Genomic DNA, 18,405 nt, shown 5'->3' with positions numbered 1-18,405 from the left:
CTATCAGTTTCACTTAGTAATTCTTATCTCACACCTTTGAACTTTTCCAGGGCCCAGAAAAAGAGCAGTTTATGCAGGACCTAACTTGAGACAGAACAGTCTCAAGAATTTAGAACATCTCACAGCAAAGCTGTCAGAGAGAGAGAAATGTGGATTTCCTTAGTAGTGAATTTAAAGTGTGTATTTAAATTTCTTCAAAGATAGACTATAAAACTGTAATAATCTAGCATTCACTTTTGATAACTGTAAAAGTTTGCTGAATGGACATGTAATAAATTTTATGCTATTAATCTAAATTTTCCTATAAATCACAGAATCATAGAATCAATTTTTTTTATAATCAATTTTTAAGATCATCAAGTCCAACAAAAACGATTCTTTGAAACTTTTACTGTTTTCAAATCACTTCTGTAGTCTTTCTCAACACAGAAAACATGGAGATATTTAGAGCTTAGGGTTAACTGTGAGTGATTTTTGCTAATTGGCTGACAAGTTGTTTTGTACATTAACTTGAACATGAAGAAAATCAGCTTTTTTTATTTATTTGCTTAAATTTTGAATGCTTTCTAAAAATATGCAGACTTCTTAAAAACAGACTGTTCATGCAGAGTAGCTGCTCTATGCCAAACTCAGCATCCTCTGACCGCTCACTTCAAAGTTGCACAAACAGGGAAAACTGCAGCCCATCTTACAGTGTGCACTCACATCAGGGTACCTCTGGAGCAGAGATCAAGGTATGCTCCTAAAGTACTTTGTCCACGCATAATATTACCCTCCATTCAGTGGGATTTTGCCCACTACTTACGTGTGCCTGCAGCTGTGAGCATCTCCACTCCACCAAGTAAGCTCCACTGCCCTCTGCAGAGAGCTGTGATCTCTGGAGTAGCTGACCTGCTCATTAATGGTCACAATTGGTCATTAGCTGGTCACTGAATCTTTCCTGATGACCTACTAATGAACTTCCCACGGGCTTTTTGTGAAGATTGGGCAAAGTATGCAGTATGGGTAATTTATAGCTGAACACCTGGCATGCTGATAGCCTTTGCTCAATGGCTGTAATTAATGCAGTATTGCTAGGAAGCATTACATCTTTCCTAATTTCTTTCTCAGGTGTAAATGTTTCATTTTAAACTGAAACTTTGCAATCTATGTTTAAAAATATGTTTAGATATTATATTTAAAGGGGAAACTTCTTCAAGGATTTAATGAGGGGGAAAGCCTTAATCTTACAAACTTCTATCTTCTAACATATTTTGCCCTTGAAAAAATATGTTTCTTTTTAAAAAACAAGCCTATTTGTGTTTATGTTCACCTGTGGGGCCTGCACAGTGCAAAAATCATCTCTCAGTGGGTACCTGTTACCTGCAGAAACCTGGAGAACTTTGGTGGTTCAGAACGTGTGGTGCCTAATGTTTGTGAATCATGGATAAATTGGTCAGAGCTACACTCCCTCCAGCTGTGATCTTGTCAGCTCTTGAAAGCTAAACAGTTTCAACTGGGGCTTGATTTGGTGACAAAACTCAAAAAAAAGCCCAAGTGGCAGTGATGCATTAGGTAGCACTCTGTCCTCTAAGACTGGTAGATAATGCCATAGGAGTTTTGCAACTATCACAGGAGCCTGCTTTTGCTTTAGGTGTGCCGATATCTACTGTTTTGAAAGCAATCAGACTCTACTAATGCTGTAGTTAGCAGGCATTTCACAACCCTGAACATGTGCTAGACTGGATGACTGTGGCCAAGATATTCATAATCCTTTAAGGTTTTGTATTTTCATTTTCACATACTCATGTATCATAATTAAGATGAAAACCAGCAAAAAGTTAGTTTATATCTGCTATGCAACTGCTATTAAAAACTGGGTTTGTATCTGCTAAATTATCCTGGACACAACCAGGAACTTTATTCTGTTCCATTACAGGTTTTCATGTACTTGACCCACATGAAGTGGTATCCAAATGCACATCTCATTCCCTACAGATGGTTTCAAGATTGCAAAAATCTTTCTCCTCAGTGCTTCCAAATGGCAGTTCTTGAGCTGTTTAGAGGTTGAGGAGGTGGGTTTCCACTGAGGTGTCCTGACCATTGCACCTGGAGTGTGAAAACAGGAGCTGTGATTTTCTTCAGGAAAAGAATTTTTGCTCTCTCACTGAAGATCTTCAGCTTGCATTTAGTAACTTGGGTCTAAATGAGATGAGACTATCAAAATGTCTCATTAGTCAGAGATTTTATTTAATAGCTTTTGACTACAAATGAGACCCTCCTCTTCATCCCACTTTCAAGTTCTGAGATACTCCTAGCTCCTTAGCAGGCACTGCTGGCAAAGCAACTGTGGTACCAACCAAAAGTTCATGTAAGGACTACAGAAATTAAACAGCTTGTGAAAGCAACATAGGTGGTACTTGCATATTTGTGATTACAAACATTGGATTCTGCACCTTTCATGGCATGGATATGAGAGTTCAAGCCAGGTAGAGGAGTCACATGCTGTTATGGAAAACCACAAATAATTTCAGATAAATAAGACATTTATTTATAAATAAGTCTTCTTGTTATGCAGCATTCTGCATTTGTTGCCATACTAAAAAGTAAGATGTTAATTTATTAATGTAATATGCTGGAGAAGGACCAGGTCCTGAACCGAAGCAGTACATTTTTAAGGAAATTCATTTAACTGAGATGGACTTTTGATGGCATCTTGGTACAGCATGAAGTAGCATTAGCAGTGCTTCTTTTTTTTTCTTTTCTTTTTCTTTTCTTTTTTTTTTTTCTTTCCCAGGAGCTGTGGTCAGTCAGCTTTAAAATCCTAACATAAAAAATTGAAAGTGTAAATCAAATATAAGTTTGGTTTCCGCAGTAATATAAACTCAATGAAAATACCCGCTTTGGGGTAGGAACATTCCTTAAATCACAAAACTACTTTAAATCACTGTGAAATTATTCACTAAAGAAATGTACATAACAGTTTAGAAGGGCTGGTGCACGTTGAGACAAATATCTTCACAGCAGTGAGTGGGAGAATTTTAACTGTGTGGCTGTCCACAGTACAGTAGTTTGATGCAGTCTTACCAACACACAAACACATGCAAAGTACTGTTGCAATCCCTGTACGTACTCTAGCTGAAACTCCAAAGCTAAGTGGTACTAATACAATGTAAGACTACACAATGAAAATAAGCCAAAGTGAAGGTGTATTACATTTTTAAATTTTCATTATCACAATTAAACAAGTAGCGCTGCACATTTATAGAATTTCTGCTTCTTGCTGCGTGTACCTAATGATTATTCCCATTCATACAGTGAGACATGTCCCACAGCATACAGAATGAGTTCACATACCGTCTTGTTTTTTTTTTTTTTCAGTGTTTAATACTTTCCTGGAAAGGTAATTTAGCAATGAACAATCGTCTTTGTATCGGCTGGCCCTTGTAAATTGTAAATGGTACCCTACAGTAATGTACTGGCCTTTTGTTAGAAAACATTGCAAAGCTGAACTGGCACAGATGTGATTGCATGTCTATTTTACCCAACTTTTATCTGTTTTCAGAGGAGATATGGAAGTCGCAGATTAAGCTTGTTCTTTTTGGAAAAATCATCTTTTATTTCCTCACCAAACATAAAAAACTTGATGAAAAATACACAATATTGAATCCTACTCTTATGTAACATTTAATTTCCTTTTTATTACATTAATTTTCAGAAAATAAATTGAACAACAGCATGAAGACAAACAGATGCTTTTGGATATTTTCAATACCGGCTGGAAATTGTGGTTCTCTCTAGATACAACTTTTTAAAAATAATCAAAACCAAATAAAAATTACAATTTTTTACTAGTTTTGAAATAATATATTTTTTTACATTCTTGGTAACAGGTGTTTCTGCAAATCTAACCTGCCGAGCTTTCTTTGGGTATAGTGGAGATGTCAGTCCTTTAATCTATTGGATGAAAGGGGAGAAGTTTATTGAAGATTTGGATGATAGTCGAGTCTGGGAAAGTGACATCAGGTAAAAGAAAAATAACTTTTGTTTTTCCAGTCACTATCTTTTTTTTGATAGTTAATGTAATACTTGTTATCACAGACTAACTCAGGAACACTTTGGTTCTGATCCCAGTTTTTGCAACATTTATTCTTTAACCTTTAAACTCCAACAGTAAAGTAGAGAAAAATGCATGCCTCTGTCAGATCTGTTAGAAAGCTTCAAAAGCAGAATAGCTGCCTGACAAGTACCATAGTGTGACTGACTGGGATTTGCACACTGACTTTTTCTAACTGTGGCAAGCTACAACAAGAAACATTAACACAGTTGCTAAGATGAACTAAAGAAAAATAAATAAATAAAGGGAAACAGCTTAAAATAAGTCTTTTAAAATATGAAGCCTTAAATAACTGCTGAAGTCTGGCTTCTCTTCTGGAATGCTTTAATTTCCTCTATTCAAGGAAAAAAATGTAGTTCCTGGGATGCTATCTGACCAGTGAGAGCCAAGCATCCCCTTATGTCGGTTGCTTATATCTGTTGAAATTCTTTTTTTAGAGAGCATCTGGCAATTTGTGTCATGTACTTTTACTGCTCCTAAAGGCGCTGCCTCGCTTGGAAATTAAGAAAAAGATGAATATTTAAATGAGAATTAGATGCTTGACACAGTGTACCAACTCCTCCCCAGTATGAAGGTTCTACTTGGATCTGAAGAGATTACTTTTTCATTTACGCTTCAGATGTGTTTATACCGCTGTCCCTATATATCTTGGATAAATCCAGTAATGAAGGCAAACTTAAATGTGCATTACAAAGGCAGCTAAATTATCACAGATGTGTTATTTATGGTGTTTGTCTATAATAGAACAAAATAAGCTTATTTACACTTCACCTCTGCCATAAGAGTGTATTATCTCATCTAGAGACATCACACTCATTTTTAGCTTAACCTTAGACTTCTTTAGTGTGATCAAAATAACAGAGGGAATTCCTTAACCAAAATCAAGAAGGCCACATAGACATTCACTGTTGTCTCCATATCCCATATATAGGCAAAATGGAAGCATATTTCACCCTAATGCACTTCAAATTTGTCCTACAAAGCTCCAGACCAGTACAGTACATGTCACATGACAACCAGGCCAGCTGTATTTCACATCTTCAGCATTTCCTTCAGCCAGAGACTTGGCTTTCTGAAGGTTGATAAAAAGGTGACAAGAACCTCCTTTAAAACTTTCTTGTTTTTAAAAGGGAAGAACAAGAAGGCTGGCTTCCACTTCTTTTGTCATGTGTGACATGACGGAGCAGGCTAGGAGGGTTTGTCATTTGCTATACTGGGTTTCTAAAACCACTGCTGGACTTGCTAAGAGGTAAAGAAAGCAATGCAAACACAGGTGGAGTGTTACAGAGGAGGTATTTTATTTATCATCAATATGATGACTGGGTTCTTCTATGCCATTTCTTTCTACTGATTCATAATACATGGTCAAATTTTATAATACATTCAAGAAATAATTTTTCAGACCCTGGCATGAACACACTGTTTCTGAGCAATGTATTGAAGAGCTTCAGAAAGTCCACAAATAGTGTGTTTGGCCCAGACTCTTAATGTGACCCTAAACTCGAAAACAACTGTTTTCACTTTTCTCTCTTCTGACATCTCAAGACTTCATATACTACTGATCAGGGTCTCCATCAGAGCGTGCAATAATATATTATTAGTGTGCACATCATCCTGCTTAAAGAAGGCAATTATCTGAAGCTCTCATTAACATTTACAAAGCCAAACCTCCTCATTGGAAGCAAGGAAGAAAAAGGCATGATATAATTTAATTAAAATTTCATCAAGCCATAGACAAATTTGAAGCCATAGAGTTGTGAATTGTAAGTAGCATTATTATGTCATTATTCTCTAATGCTCCGCTATAATACAAGCAGAATAGCAGCAATGGTTGTTTTTTTGTTTGTTGTTTGTTGTTTGTTTTTTTTTTCTCAGGGTTCTCAAGGAACATCTTGGGGAACAGGAGGTTTCCATCTCATTGATTCTTGACTCTGTGGAAGAAGCAGATCTGGGGAATTACTCATGCTACGTCGAGAATGGGAATGGACGCCGGCATGCCAGTATTCTTCTACATAAAAGGGGTAAATATGCAGCTTTTCTCCATTAAATGGTACATTATAGTGGCAGTCAGTTTGTAGAGCGTCCTTCTGATGTATGCATGAATATTGGCTTCCTGAGACATTAATAGGTGATTATTATTTTTCCTCAGGCATTTGTACACCTTTCAAAATAAAAGAGAAAGGTTGTCGTTTTCTCTGGCTGTCACTGAGAAAAATAATGTGACACCTTTTAATTACATTTATATAAAAGATACCTTTAATAATTAATGAACTTTAAAACTTATAAATTATCGGTAGAGAAAAAATAACAGGAAGCCACAGGTAATACAACTGTAATAATTTTATGTAAGAAATAAAATATTGGAAAAGCCAACAAAAATAACATTCCACTTCTCTCAGAAATGCCACCTAAATGCCATGCTGGGGGAGTTCCTGCATGGTCTGACTTGGACATTTTCCTTCTAACACATTTGTGTAACACCAACATTTCTGAAGTGTCATGACTGAAGCTTCTAGGGACCTTCCTGTTTCTACTCACCACTCACATCCCATGATTACAGCCTATCTAATGGTCACAGCCATCTCCCATGGAGATAATTATGAAGTGCAAAGCAAGGTTCCCAGATCCACTTTGTTCACTTTACCTCCCAGACAGAGCTCCACATGCCTGGGCTTCATGCTCCCCATCCTCATGCAGTGTCCCACTGGTTTAAAAGAATAAAGAATAATCAAGAGCAATGCCTGTACTTTGCTGTTATTACTGTGCTTTCTTTAGATTGTTTGTAAAGGTGAACAAACCAGGTTCTCACTATGGTGTTGAACTGCTTATGGTATCTCAGTTCATATCAAAGCAGTGATGTTTTTCCTAGTTTTAATCTTGTAGCATGCAAAGCCTGTCTAAGTTTAAAAGGAAGCCATAAATCAAGACAGTGCAACTCACGTATTTAAAAGAATTTTTGTGTATCTCCAGATAATTGAACTAATTTGTAGCCATTTTTGTGAACTCTTGTCATTGCTTCTTAAGAGATGCAGATGTAAATAACCAGATGTTCTGCTTAGCCTGGCATTTGCCATATTTTGTTGAATTTACTGGGGTGGGAAATGGATTTATTAAGTAATTTAACCTCAAAAATTTACCAGCTAGTAGTCACACACACCTAATTCAGAAATGTTTGAACAGAGAGCAAGAGATTAATGCAAGAGACACTGAAATCCAATGGCTTGTTTTAAATAATCAAATTAGTGTGTGGGACATTCAAAATAAAGCATTTTTAAGGTTTAAATTACTTTTAACCAATACTTAATTAACTTACGTGTATTAAGTCACATGCTGATGGTGAGTCCTTATTTTCTCTTCCATATAAGCAGTAGCTCCAAGACTGACAACACGTCTTCTTTGTCCTGTGACCACCATCTAACAGTGTGCATGCATAAATTTTACAAGGGTCCACTTATCCTTTCTTGGATAAATCAGTATGTCAAGCAAATGACAGTATGTTGCTTCATGATGACGTGTTTAAGAGGAAGTAATCTGAATATTTAATTGTCGTTATACACAGTAAAACACTAAAAATAGCAAAAATTCTCTCAAATATTTTTTTTCCTCTTCAAGTAAGACTGAATCTGAAATTGTGATTTAGAAATAAATCTGCTGTGCCCTCGAAAAACAAAAGGTACCTTTTACAAGCCTACATACTTTGCATGTGGACAACTGTTTCAGTGAAATGATAAATTAACCATGACAGATAAAATTTTGAGCTAGTCTCTCAAGTCTCCTAGGAAGAGGAGCTTTTCTCTGCTTGCTTAGTCTCCTCTGTATCACCATGACAACATTTCGGTTTAGGTTTCCTTGTTTAGATTCACATTTAGTCTCTGCTAGGAATGAGTTCGCTGTTTATTAATTTCTGATTATTGGCTCACTTATAACAATTGGGACCTAACAATTATCTAAATTTCCTTCCTGAACTGAGGCATTTGCAGAGGTATTAGTTTGGGCTGATTTTCTAGTTAGTGATCTTTTTTCCCAGCATAATCAGCCAACAAAAGTGCGGAATCTGGAATGTTCACCAGATACCTGAAAGAGAAATTATAATCCCACTTAAACTTCATACGTGGTACATTATCACCAGGGTCAGAAGGGACAGGAAAGCAGAAAGCTCAGTTACTGAACAAAGACCATTCCTAGGAAAAGAGGTATTTAGGGCTAAACACTGCAGTGGAGATTCTGGTACAAAATGTAGGCTTTTCAAACACCCTTGCAACTGCTGCTTTGTCCTAGTCAATATAACCTCTGTAAACTTAAACTTCCAGGGGAATTTTTGGATATGCCTGCAATTACACAGGCCCTGAAAGGGCAAGAAGTTCAGAGTCTAAATCACCAGCAAAAACGTGGATGCACCTTCCTCGCTCTTCCTGCCGGTCAGCCCAGTGGGGACACACTCACCTCACAGCAAACAGAAGCAGGATTCATCAGCTAGTGATCCCCACCATAAACCCACACCTAGCACATACAGTCACAGAGGGGGAGCTCCTGCTCCTTCCCTGACGTAGGACTGGAAAAGAAACCTGAAGCCTCCACTTTCCTGAGAGGAATTTCAGGAGGGGAGTGGAACGGCTTCCCAAGACTCCAGCATCATTTGGGCAGGAAAAGTAAACCCAGTTTGGGTACCCAACACCAGTAAAAAGCTGGGGTCTCTGGCACCACCATCTAGCCCAGATGCCAGTGCTCTGTATATGAGGGAGCTGAGCCTTATTTTTTTTCTGAACTTGTTTTACTTTCTGACTGCCAGTGGAGAAAACCTAGAATCTATGTTTTTTGTGCAGCTGGCTAACCATTATTAGACTCCTAACCTTCATCAGATGCTGTGCATAGGGAGCATTTAGCTCAGAGCTAAAGGCAGTAAAGCATTTTAAAGCATGACAAGACCAATGCAGTTTCCTTTTCTAGTCAGTTCCTAGAATTTTTTTTCCAAAAATAATCAGAAAAAAAGAGGAATCAGAACCAAAGAGATTTAATTTTCATTCCCTTTCTCCAGTTGTTTGCCAAATCTCTTTCTATCACCATTACCATAATTAAGTTACTTTCTCTCTTGTGTGAGAAAAAAAAAATAAAAATTCTACTTATTATAATCTCAGGCTGATTTTGTTACTTTTTGGTGATAGCTTCCATCGATCATCTGTACTACTCACAGGTTCATCTTCAGCCAGGCAGAGGAACCTTTAGAAATTAATTTTGAGAGTGGTACTGACGGCAGCTTAGCACAAATTTATTAATGATGGACCACATATTGCAGGTGGTGTAAGGGGTGGATCACACACTGTAATTCTGTTTTTTTCACAGGTTTTTAACTCAAGAAGACAAGCCCATAGTAGCTAAAAAATGTAATGCATAAAGAGAAGGTATACTCTTCCACAATGCTATGTATTGAAAAGTATGACTTTCATGCTGAATCAAGGCCTTTGTAGTCTCATTTAATCATAAACTATGCTGGAAATACAGATTATTATCTAATTATGTTATTGTTTTTGTGGAAATTCTTGTCTGCATATCTGCAACTAAAAGTGTAAAGCAAAAATAATCTCAAATTCTGTCTTGGCTTTTTTTTTTTTTTTTTATGTTTCTGACATTATTTTAAAAGCTTAATAACATACCTGTATTTTTCATGGGACAGACACAAGAACTAAGAGCAGATAACATATTTTATGAAATTTTTTTCAGTGTATCACGTTCCTTTTTTCCAGTTTTCTCAGTTCTCTCTAGTTTTCTATCCTGGGCCTCTTATATGTTTTGGGTTTGTTTTCCTCTCTCACAGGTGTTTTCATTGAGCACATATGGGTCTTGTTGACTACAAGCTAATGAGGGATCATTAAAATAGCTATTTTTCTGTTGGGACAAGAAAAGACTTTCACTGAAATTTTTTTTTTAGAAGAAGAGATTTATTCTGTTTTAAATTACCCATAAGAGTATATGTTTAAAAAAGAAACAAGTTAATATTGCCTATAGGAAATGCATCTTGAGGATACCTACAAACAAGTAGGCATACTTTAAACTCATCATTTATTAATGTATAAACATCATATTAATATTTCCTGTACAATTTAATAGCAAATTCTGAATAGCAATTCTGAATGTTCTTCATGAGGTTATTACCAATAATGGAATTGCTAATGAGCACCTTAAATTACAGTGTCATTCATATAATAGTGTAAATTTATTTTATTACTTCAGGTCCTGAATAAGTTAACTTTTTTATCTCATGAGAATCTTCATTCACCAGGACATGATTTCACACAGTAGAAGTGATGAATGACAAGACTTAAAAGAGAAAAGAAACTATTTCTTTTGTAACCTCTGCAAAGAAACCACAGGTGTTATAGCTCCTTTTGCCATAGAGCTTCACAATGCTTTTGAGATTTCTGAATGGGTGCTCATCATGTGAGATATGAGAGGATTAAATTTTATATTTCAGCTTCTGGTAAGTAGCCCTAATTACTTGAACACTCCACCAAATCTCTGAGTCTCAGTGGAAGCAAAACTGTTGTAAAACTCTGACTCACTTGGTCCATTAATACCTTACACGTGTCTATCTCACGATGTATAAAGCATTCAGTCTTTATTCTCCACTGCAGGAAAAGCTTTTCCTAGCTTCTCATTAGGTTTTAGAATTGGAATGAAAATTGTATTTGGTTTTATGGGAATTGATTTTTCAGGCCCCTATGGCCACTGAAGAAACCTTCAGATTATCACTATGCTGAACAGTGAAAAATTTCATTCCCCCGAGAGGTTCATGACATAGGGTCAAAAGCCAAATATTGTCCCCCTCCCTGTCCCTAACCTAACCAAAAATGACTGCTCTTTTTACACTCAATCTCATCTAAAATTGGTAAATTAGCAGAATACTAAAGACTACTGCCTGACAGAGACTCTTCCTAAGGCCATTTTCTTCATCACTATAGTTTTCTCATCCTTTAGAAAATTGGACTAAGACCTTTCCAGTAAAAAAGGTTATTCAGATTACCTACCATCTTCCTAAATATAACTTTTCTCTGACAAAGTGTCAAACAGGTTTGTTTGTTTAACAGATTAATTTTAAAAACAGCTTTTGTACCACTTTTATCATAGTTTTTCTCTTTATATAACGTCTAAGTGTAACTCTAACCTTGATTGGCAAAGATGAAAATATCTAAAATTGAAATGTTACAAATTGTTCCCATAATCCATGCAGAGCTAAGTTATTCATTAATGCTATCCTCAGAAAAAATGTAAACAGGCTGCTTTATGGTCTTACATCCTTGGAACTTGGTACTCCATTTTTCCCCGCATTTTAGCACCTCCCAGTGCTTCTTACATTAATTTCTTTCAGAAGATCCAAAAGAAGTAATTGTGTAGGCTGGATGATTTCTGCAGTGCAATAAGCAAATATAAGGTCTCCTATCAGTAAGGTTTTAAGTCATCCACAATTAATTTATTTAGGGGAGCTATAACCAGAGAGTAATGCAATTCTGCACCATAATGACATTCTTCCTTCAACCTGAAATTCAAACTGCCTTTAAAATGTAATGTTCCATTTTTAAATGTAGTAAACTTCACTAATGTTGCAGCATCTGTATTTTTTCAACCTTATCCTCTTTTGAGCTAATATACTGTTAGAGACAGTGCAACTATTCTCCTGCTGGGAACAGGTATCCTGCACTTCTTAGGAAAAAATAAAAGATGTCATCAGTAAGAATATACTTCTATTATAACATTTTTCTATCTCTATTCTAATACCACTGAGAAATCCAACAGCAGGAAGGCTCAGCTATACTATCTACCATAACAATGAATAGGTTAACAAGATCCCTGTCTTGTATTTGCACTCATACATTCATACGTACAAAACCCAACTAGTTGTTTTTCATAGATGCATTTGGAAAATATATTATATAGTGATCAAAAACATAAAGTGAGATAACCAGTTCTCACTAGTTTCAATAAACAAAATTCAACTACTGCTTTAAAAACCATATTAAAAACTGTAACTAAATTTATCCACCTGAAGTCATCTCCACAGACATCTACAGGAACAACCTGTGCTGGCAGAAAGCATATAACTTATGCTAAGAAATGATTTCATAATCAAGCTAATGAATATCCCAGATCTGTTTCTACTGGTATCAAAAGTATTATTATCCTATAATATCCATCTGTAATTACTCACAACAGTATCCATAAAGTCATCTACCAACCTTAAATACAGGCAGCTTTTGTTTGGCACATTGAAACAAACAAACAAAACTCCTAAAAAGTAGATTATACATTTTAAAGACATATATACATATGCATATTGGATATGCATATGCTATACAAAGCTGTGATTCCATATGTTATAATTTGGAAAGATAAATTGGTTTACAGCCATACCATAATGAATCCTGTATTAAGCAGGGAAAAATAAACAAACAAAACAACCCACAAAAACCCCCAAACAACAACAACACAAAAAATCCCCAAACAAACATACTTCGCCTTTTTAAACTGCAGGTAGGAGGTTTTTTCTTGCTAACCTAAACCCTGCCTACTGTTTACTGCTGATGTCTGAAATGTCAGGCAAGTATAAATGGCTCAGACAAGTATTCTTTTTAGCCAGCCTCCTTCTTCCCTTAGAAGAAACACACCTGCTTATAACCATAGCTTCATGTTATGACACATCAGTCTTGCGTTGGTTGTTGGTATCTGCTGCCTTTACCTTCTCTCAGGTGTCACCATGAGACCTTTAGTGTTGTCTTCAACTGCCTCCCTTCCAAATGATATTAATTACTCTTAGGTTTCATTTAATAATTGAAGTCTATGAATGTGTTCCTAGACAAACTGAGATCTGTCTCCAACCAAACCTTGTAGCTTTGTGAATTAAATCATCCAAGACAAGCAGAGAATGGAAATGAGTTTAGGCCACAAAACTGCAAAGATTAATATATGTGCTAACCTGAAGCTCTGTGAATAGACCTGTTGACTTCAGAGGGATTACTTATAGACCATGAAGTTAGGCAATCTGCGTAAGCTAATGCAAAACTGAAACCCTAGATAGACTGTAATTGGATTTTGAAAAAGGCTCAGAAATTGAATACACAGCTATAAATCACGTCCTCAAAGAGTTAGGAATCACAAAAAAGGAATGTTTGAAGTACAATTATTTTTCTTAGTAGCTCAGTTGTATGTGGACTAATGAGTAGAATAAGATTCATTTTAAATTATCACAGATCATTAAATGTAAAGTTCCTGAAGCATGTCACATAAGTCAAAAGATATTAATCTTTGAAGGCACCCTTTTATTTATTTTCTTGTTACAATCCCATCTACAATCTGAATTACCTGCATGGCACAGTGAAAGGAAGTTTATCAAATGCCAAAGTCAGGTGAAGATCAAAGATATATCCTGCAAATATGCTTAATAATTAGGATAGAATCTGTATAAAATGAGTGCACTTATTACGAGTCATATCGTGCTGTTTATTTGGAGAGTACAGGTACTTTGTTTTTATTAGCCATATCTTTGACTGAGTTGCTTGGCCAAAGCCTCCTGATGAGGAAAAAAAAATGTAGCCACTGGTCAAAATACTTGTAACAAATCCTGTTTTAAACTGAAGAGATTTATTCAGAAACCAATCTACTACTGCAGCAGTAATCAATGTGTTTTTCCTTGGAGTAGAACTGTTCCTGTGCTACTGGAGGACTATTGTTAATTGCCTGTAACTAAATGATTGCTGTGCCTCTGGATGTAACTCCCTGGCACTCGCTCATTTGTTGTGTTTAACAGAATGCCTGTCCTTCTAAGGGGTAGTCGAACAATTTTCCTCTACTATTTTCTACATTCAGCCTCAGCTCCTTAAGGAGGGCCAGGTCTGTAATTTGAGTAACATAACACAGAGGCAAAATAGATTTTAAAAGGTTTGCACTTTTCGTCTCTCCCCTCTGATGTGGAATTGTGCTGAAATTGAATCTTTTTTAGCGTGGAGCCACTCCGGGAAACCTGCATTTCACCTGGAACAACAGATCACACTTCAAAGGGAGTGTAATGGCTGCTGTAGCAACGCAAATCACAATCAAAAGGCAGAACAAAGCAGCAGAAAAAAAAAAATTATTGTGAAGGTAGCCTGGCAATCTCACCTAGCTGTTAAAGCTTTAGAGTAGCTTTAACAGTCCCTTCCTCGTTGTTGACATAGACATAACCAACACCTTTGGTGTTCACAGAGCATTTTTCAGGAGTAACCACTCCTACGAAGGAGCCAGATGCATCCTACCCAATTCACACTGGGGAGCCAGAGGCACAGAAATGTGAAATGGCTTCAGGCACCTCAGGGGCTGACAGCAAAAGCTAGGACCAAGCCTTCTGCTCCTCAAACCCTCGGTTCAGTTCAACACAGTGTAACGCCGTTCACAAAATCCCTGCAACAGCTCAGAGTCAGCCAGTGCCTTTGTGGAGCAGGGTTTAGCATCCTGCAGAAACACAAACTCAGGGCCTGAAAGCAACCAGTTGGTGTGGTGCTGTGCCCAGGCCAATCTGTCCCACCATCCTCGGAGCTGCACGGATGTGGCTGTCCCACTTCCAGAACTTTGGGGGTTAGCTCAGGCATTTGCAGGGCTGGGTGTAAGGATGCAGCAGTCTGCTGGTCTAATTGCTATTCCTCTCTGCCTCTGAACACTGACAAATAGCACCCAAGAGAGAGAGCAAGCAAGTGCTGGTAGACATTGTCCTGCATGGAGGAAAACACAAGCTTGCTATTGCTAGATGGGTAGAGCATGAAACTTACTTTGCAAACCAGTCTGTTTCAGAAAGAACCACCTTATCCTTGTGCTCATAAGTGATCATGATGGGCTCAGCAGCAGCACATAATAGGGGAATTTCTATTGCATTTCAGGGTGACATAGAACATTTTCTTGATTGCTGTGGTTGCCTAATTTAGGATAGCTTCATACGTGTTCAAATAGACATAATTGAAATAAAAATATAAGCATGATCTTGAATTATTTTATGGGGAAAAAGATAACTAAGATGGACTCTTTGATGACAAAGGTGATATAGTCCATTAGTCTGATTTCATGACAGTGACAGAGAACAGATGACTACCTGCAGGTTTTTTTTCCATTTAGACACAAAATCATTAATTTAGGAAAAACTTTTATTGTTAGCATGTAAAGTTTATCTTTAATGAGTCCTAACAGCAGGCACATAGAGTATTTTGTGTCTAGCAACTCAAAATATTAAAGCCTTTCTTCTAGTTACCACTGCACAGCTGCATCACCTGTAGTACAAAATTATAGGGCATAGTACAAAACTATAGGGCATAGTAAGCCAGCACAGAGTAATTCCAATTTCCATTTCCATTCTAAAATACTCTATTACTTGTCTATGCAAATAATTTTTTGTTAGGTGTTTTTAATAACATTCCCCTCTCTGGACCAGAAAATTATTGAAAGTCTGAAATAACCATGCCAATCTTAAAAATATCTAACACAAAGGAGTTTCCAGCACAGTTCTGGAGAGAATGACATGGAATATAAATGCCTTTTTATTTTATTTTATTACACTTTTAATGTCTTCTAGAGAGCAATGAAATCTTCTTGTAGCTGCCTCAAAATAATAAAAAAGTATGTGATTCTCAGTAGATACAGTCAAAATAAATGGAAATGTCACTCTTTCCTCTAGCCTTTTATTTCTCTAATTGAATTGTATTGTGCTGGAGTACCGTATCTGCATAACCACACACACACACACAAAGGTTACTTGAGGGCTACCCCTTTTCACTCAGACAAAACCTGCCCACTGGAAGAGGATACTGAGCACTGAACACAGAACTGAGCTTTTACCAGCACAGATTTTTATGAAGCAAACTGTATATCTTGCATTTTCAAGATCTGATTTCTTGGCATTCCTTGAAACTGAGTGATACTGAAACAGTATGGGTGGTCTCAAGATATGCCATTTATTACTAATTTCAAATTGCAAAATTAATGCTTTTCCTTCTCACACCCTTCTTTTTTAACATTGCCAGTTTTCAGACAATAAGCAAATGAAAAGAAGCAATGAAATGGATGCCACATAACTTTGTGAGCTTCCGTGACTGTGCTACAGTTAAGAGTGAGAGGGTGAAAGACCATGATGGCATATTGCTTAAGCACTGATAACTGGTCCCATTGAGGATACTGCTGGTGGTAGACACTTGCTGCCACATTTGACCACCGTCCCCATCCTCAGCAACAGCTACATGGCAAGGATCTCAATCCATCATGTGAGTTTCCAGTGGCAGAATGCAGCAAAAGACACTAAGGATCATGGTCTGAATGGGAATATCAGAAAGGAATAATCGGAGTGGCTTTCTGTGACTACACATGAGCTAACCCCACTGGGGGAAAGGGAAGAATAAATATAAATGGCAAACCATTGGGAAACTGTGTCAAAGATATGAAAGCATAACTGAGATGTGAAGCTGTGGGGTTCCTTTCCTTGGATAATTTGCCTTTACATCTATCAAGTTTTTGGATTTTAATTAAAAAAAAAACAAACCAACAAATCTTAAGTGTAATATTTTCCAGTAGGATGAAACTCATCTTAATTGTGTGTGGAATAAGGGTGGAGTTGTGTTTGCATTATAGTCCCCAAAAAAGAAATGTTCACCTCTGCTTTCATTCTAAGTTGAATATCAACATTTATCACTGTAAAGCAAACTGTGATCAATCTACAGAGAGAGAGAAAGGAGTTATCAGGTATCTTTTGTATATATGAACATACCCATACACACACACATGCTCAGCAATTGTTATTTTTAAATGAGCAATACAGATGGTGTACCAGAGGAAAAGCTATTTTATTAAAGGAAAGAAAAATGTATTAATTAGGTATTTCTTGAGTGGCCTTATAATGAAATAAAAACATAAATAACCCACCAATCATTATTTTATTTTAGTGTTTAACATAAGTCTGAGGTCTGATGCTAATCTTTCTCTGATTTGGAATGTGGTTGTTATTGTGTTTTATAATTCCTTGCAGAGCTGATGTACACAGTTGAGCTTGCTGGTGGGCTTGGTGCTATTCTGCTGCTGCTTGTTTGTTTAGTGACTATCTACAAGTGTTACAAGATAGAGATTATGCTCTTCTACAGGAACCATTTTGGAGCTGAAGAACTAGATGGAGGTAAGGCATCTTCTTACTACATTTCTTGCTTTCTAAGTATGTCTGTCTTTTATTTCTCTCTACTAAGGCCAAAATTTCATTTCAGTTCAAGATGTGTGAACAAATGCAATTTTTATTTCTCGCTGCATTTGGCACTGACTTGAATATGCATTCCTCATGCAGCACATTAGCAGCAGTAACTGTAGTACATGCTGCTCTCTGGAGCTCCAGAAGACACACGCCTTTTAGATTTTTATTCCTGGCAGTGAATTTAGAATACTAACATTGATGCATTAAAGATTTTCACTGTCAGCTCTGAAAGCCAGCTTCACTTCTCCGTAACCTAGGGAGTGTCTTCCTAATTGTATTCACCAAATAGGTAGAGGTTGAACTGATCACAATTTACTGCTTGTTTAAACTGATCTATTTCAATAAACTGTACTGAGTATTTGGGAAAGTACCCAGCAGGTTCATTTTTTTTTAGTTCAATTACTTAATCACTGAGAGAGTGGCTAAAGGATGTTAAAATTGTTCTGTATTTCAAGGACACCCAACCTAAACAAAAGTAATCTGCAATGTATGACCCAGCTTGTGTCAAACATATACATGCATTTTCTTTTCTTCTTTTTTGAAACACTGAAGAAAAAAATGCCTTCTTTGCCTCTAGCTCTACTAATCAAAACTACTGTTGAACAGCAAACTGGGTTGGGCTGCAGGCTCTGATTAATTAGGTTTGGTTTCTTGGGTCAGGGTTCCTGATGTTTTGTGCCACCACTACATCTTTGGTGATAGGACCTTCTCTTTTACTGAAATACTAATAAAAGTTATTTTACAGTACAAGGTAATAGCCCATGGGCGGAAGCCACTGTAACATATTAAAATAAATATGTACTGATAAACAAGCACTGACCAAATCTGTCACCAATAAGGGAGAAGAGTGGCAGCAGAATTAGAAGTCCTTACATAAGGGAAAGAATTCCATAATAAGATCACTAGGGAATGACCCACTTCTGCCTCCCATCTAAAAATGCACAAGGATTCAAAATAGAAAATGCTCAGAACAACAAGTCCAAGAACATTAGAATGTTTTCTATCCTTCTGTGTAACAGCTCAGTGGGGAGAAAAAAGTTAGGTTATTCTACTTATTTTACAGGGGGAA

At 36.8% G+C, this 18,405-nt stretch overlaps 1 protein-coding gene across 1 annotated transcript in view; it reads left to right on the top strand.

Annotated features, from left to right (window-relative positions):
• Positions 1–18,405, top strand: part of IL1RAPL1 (interleukin 1 receptor accessory protein like 1) — a 703,718-nt gene that overhangs the window by 669,699 nt on the left and 15,614 nt on the right. The window contains exons 7-9 of the mRNA XM_051608467.1: positions 3,873–4,005; positions 5,972–6,117; positions 17,124–17,267. Of these exons, the coding sequence (XP_051464427.1) occupies positions 3,873–4,005; positions 5,972–6,117; positions 17,124–17,267 (423 nt within the window). The remainder of the gene's footprint in view (positions 1–3,872; positions 4,006–5,971; positions 6,118–17,123; positions 17,268–18,405) is intronic.

Source organism: Apus apus, chromosome 1, assembly GCF_020740795.1.
Source record: "Apus apus isolate bApuApu2 chromosome 1, bApuApu2.pri.cur, whole genome shotgun sequence".
Classification (NCBI taxonomy): domain Eukaryota; kingdom Metazoa; phylum Chordata; class Aves; order Apodiformes; family Apodidae; genus Apus; species Apus apus.
This window is presented reverse-complemented; position numbering and strand designations above follow the sequence as displayed.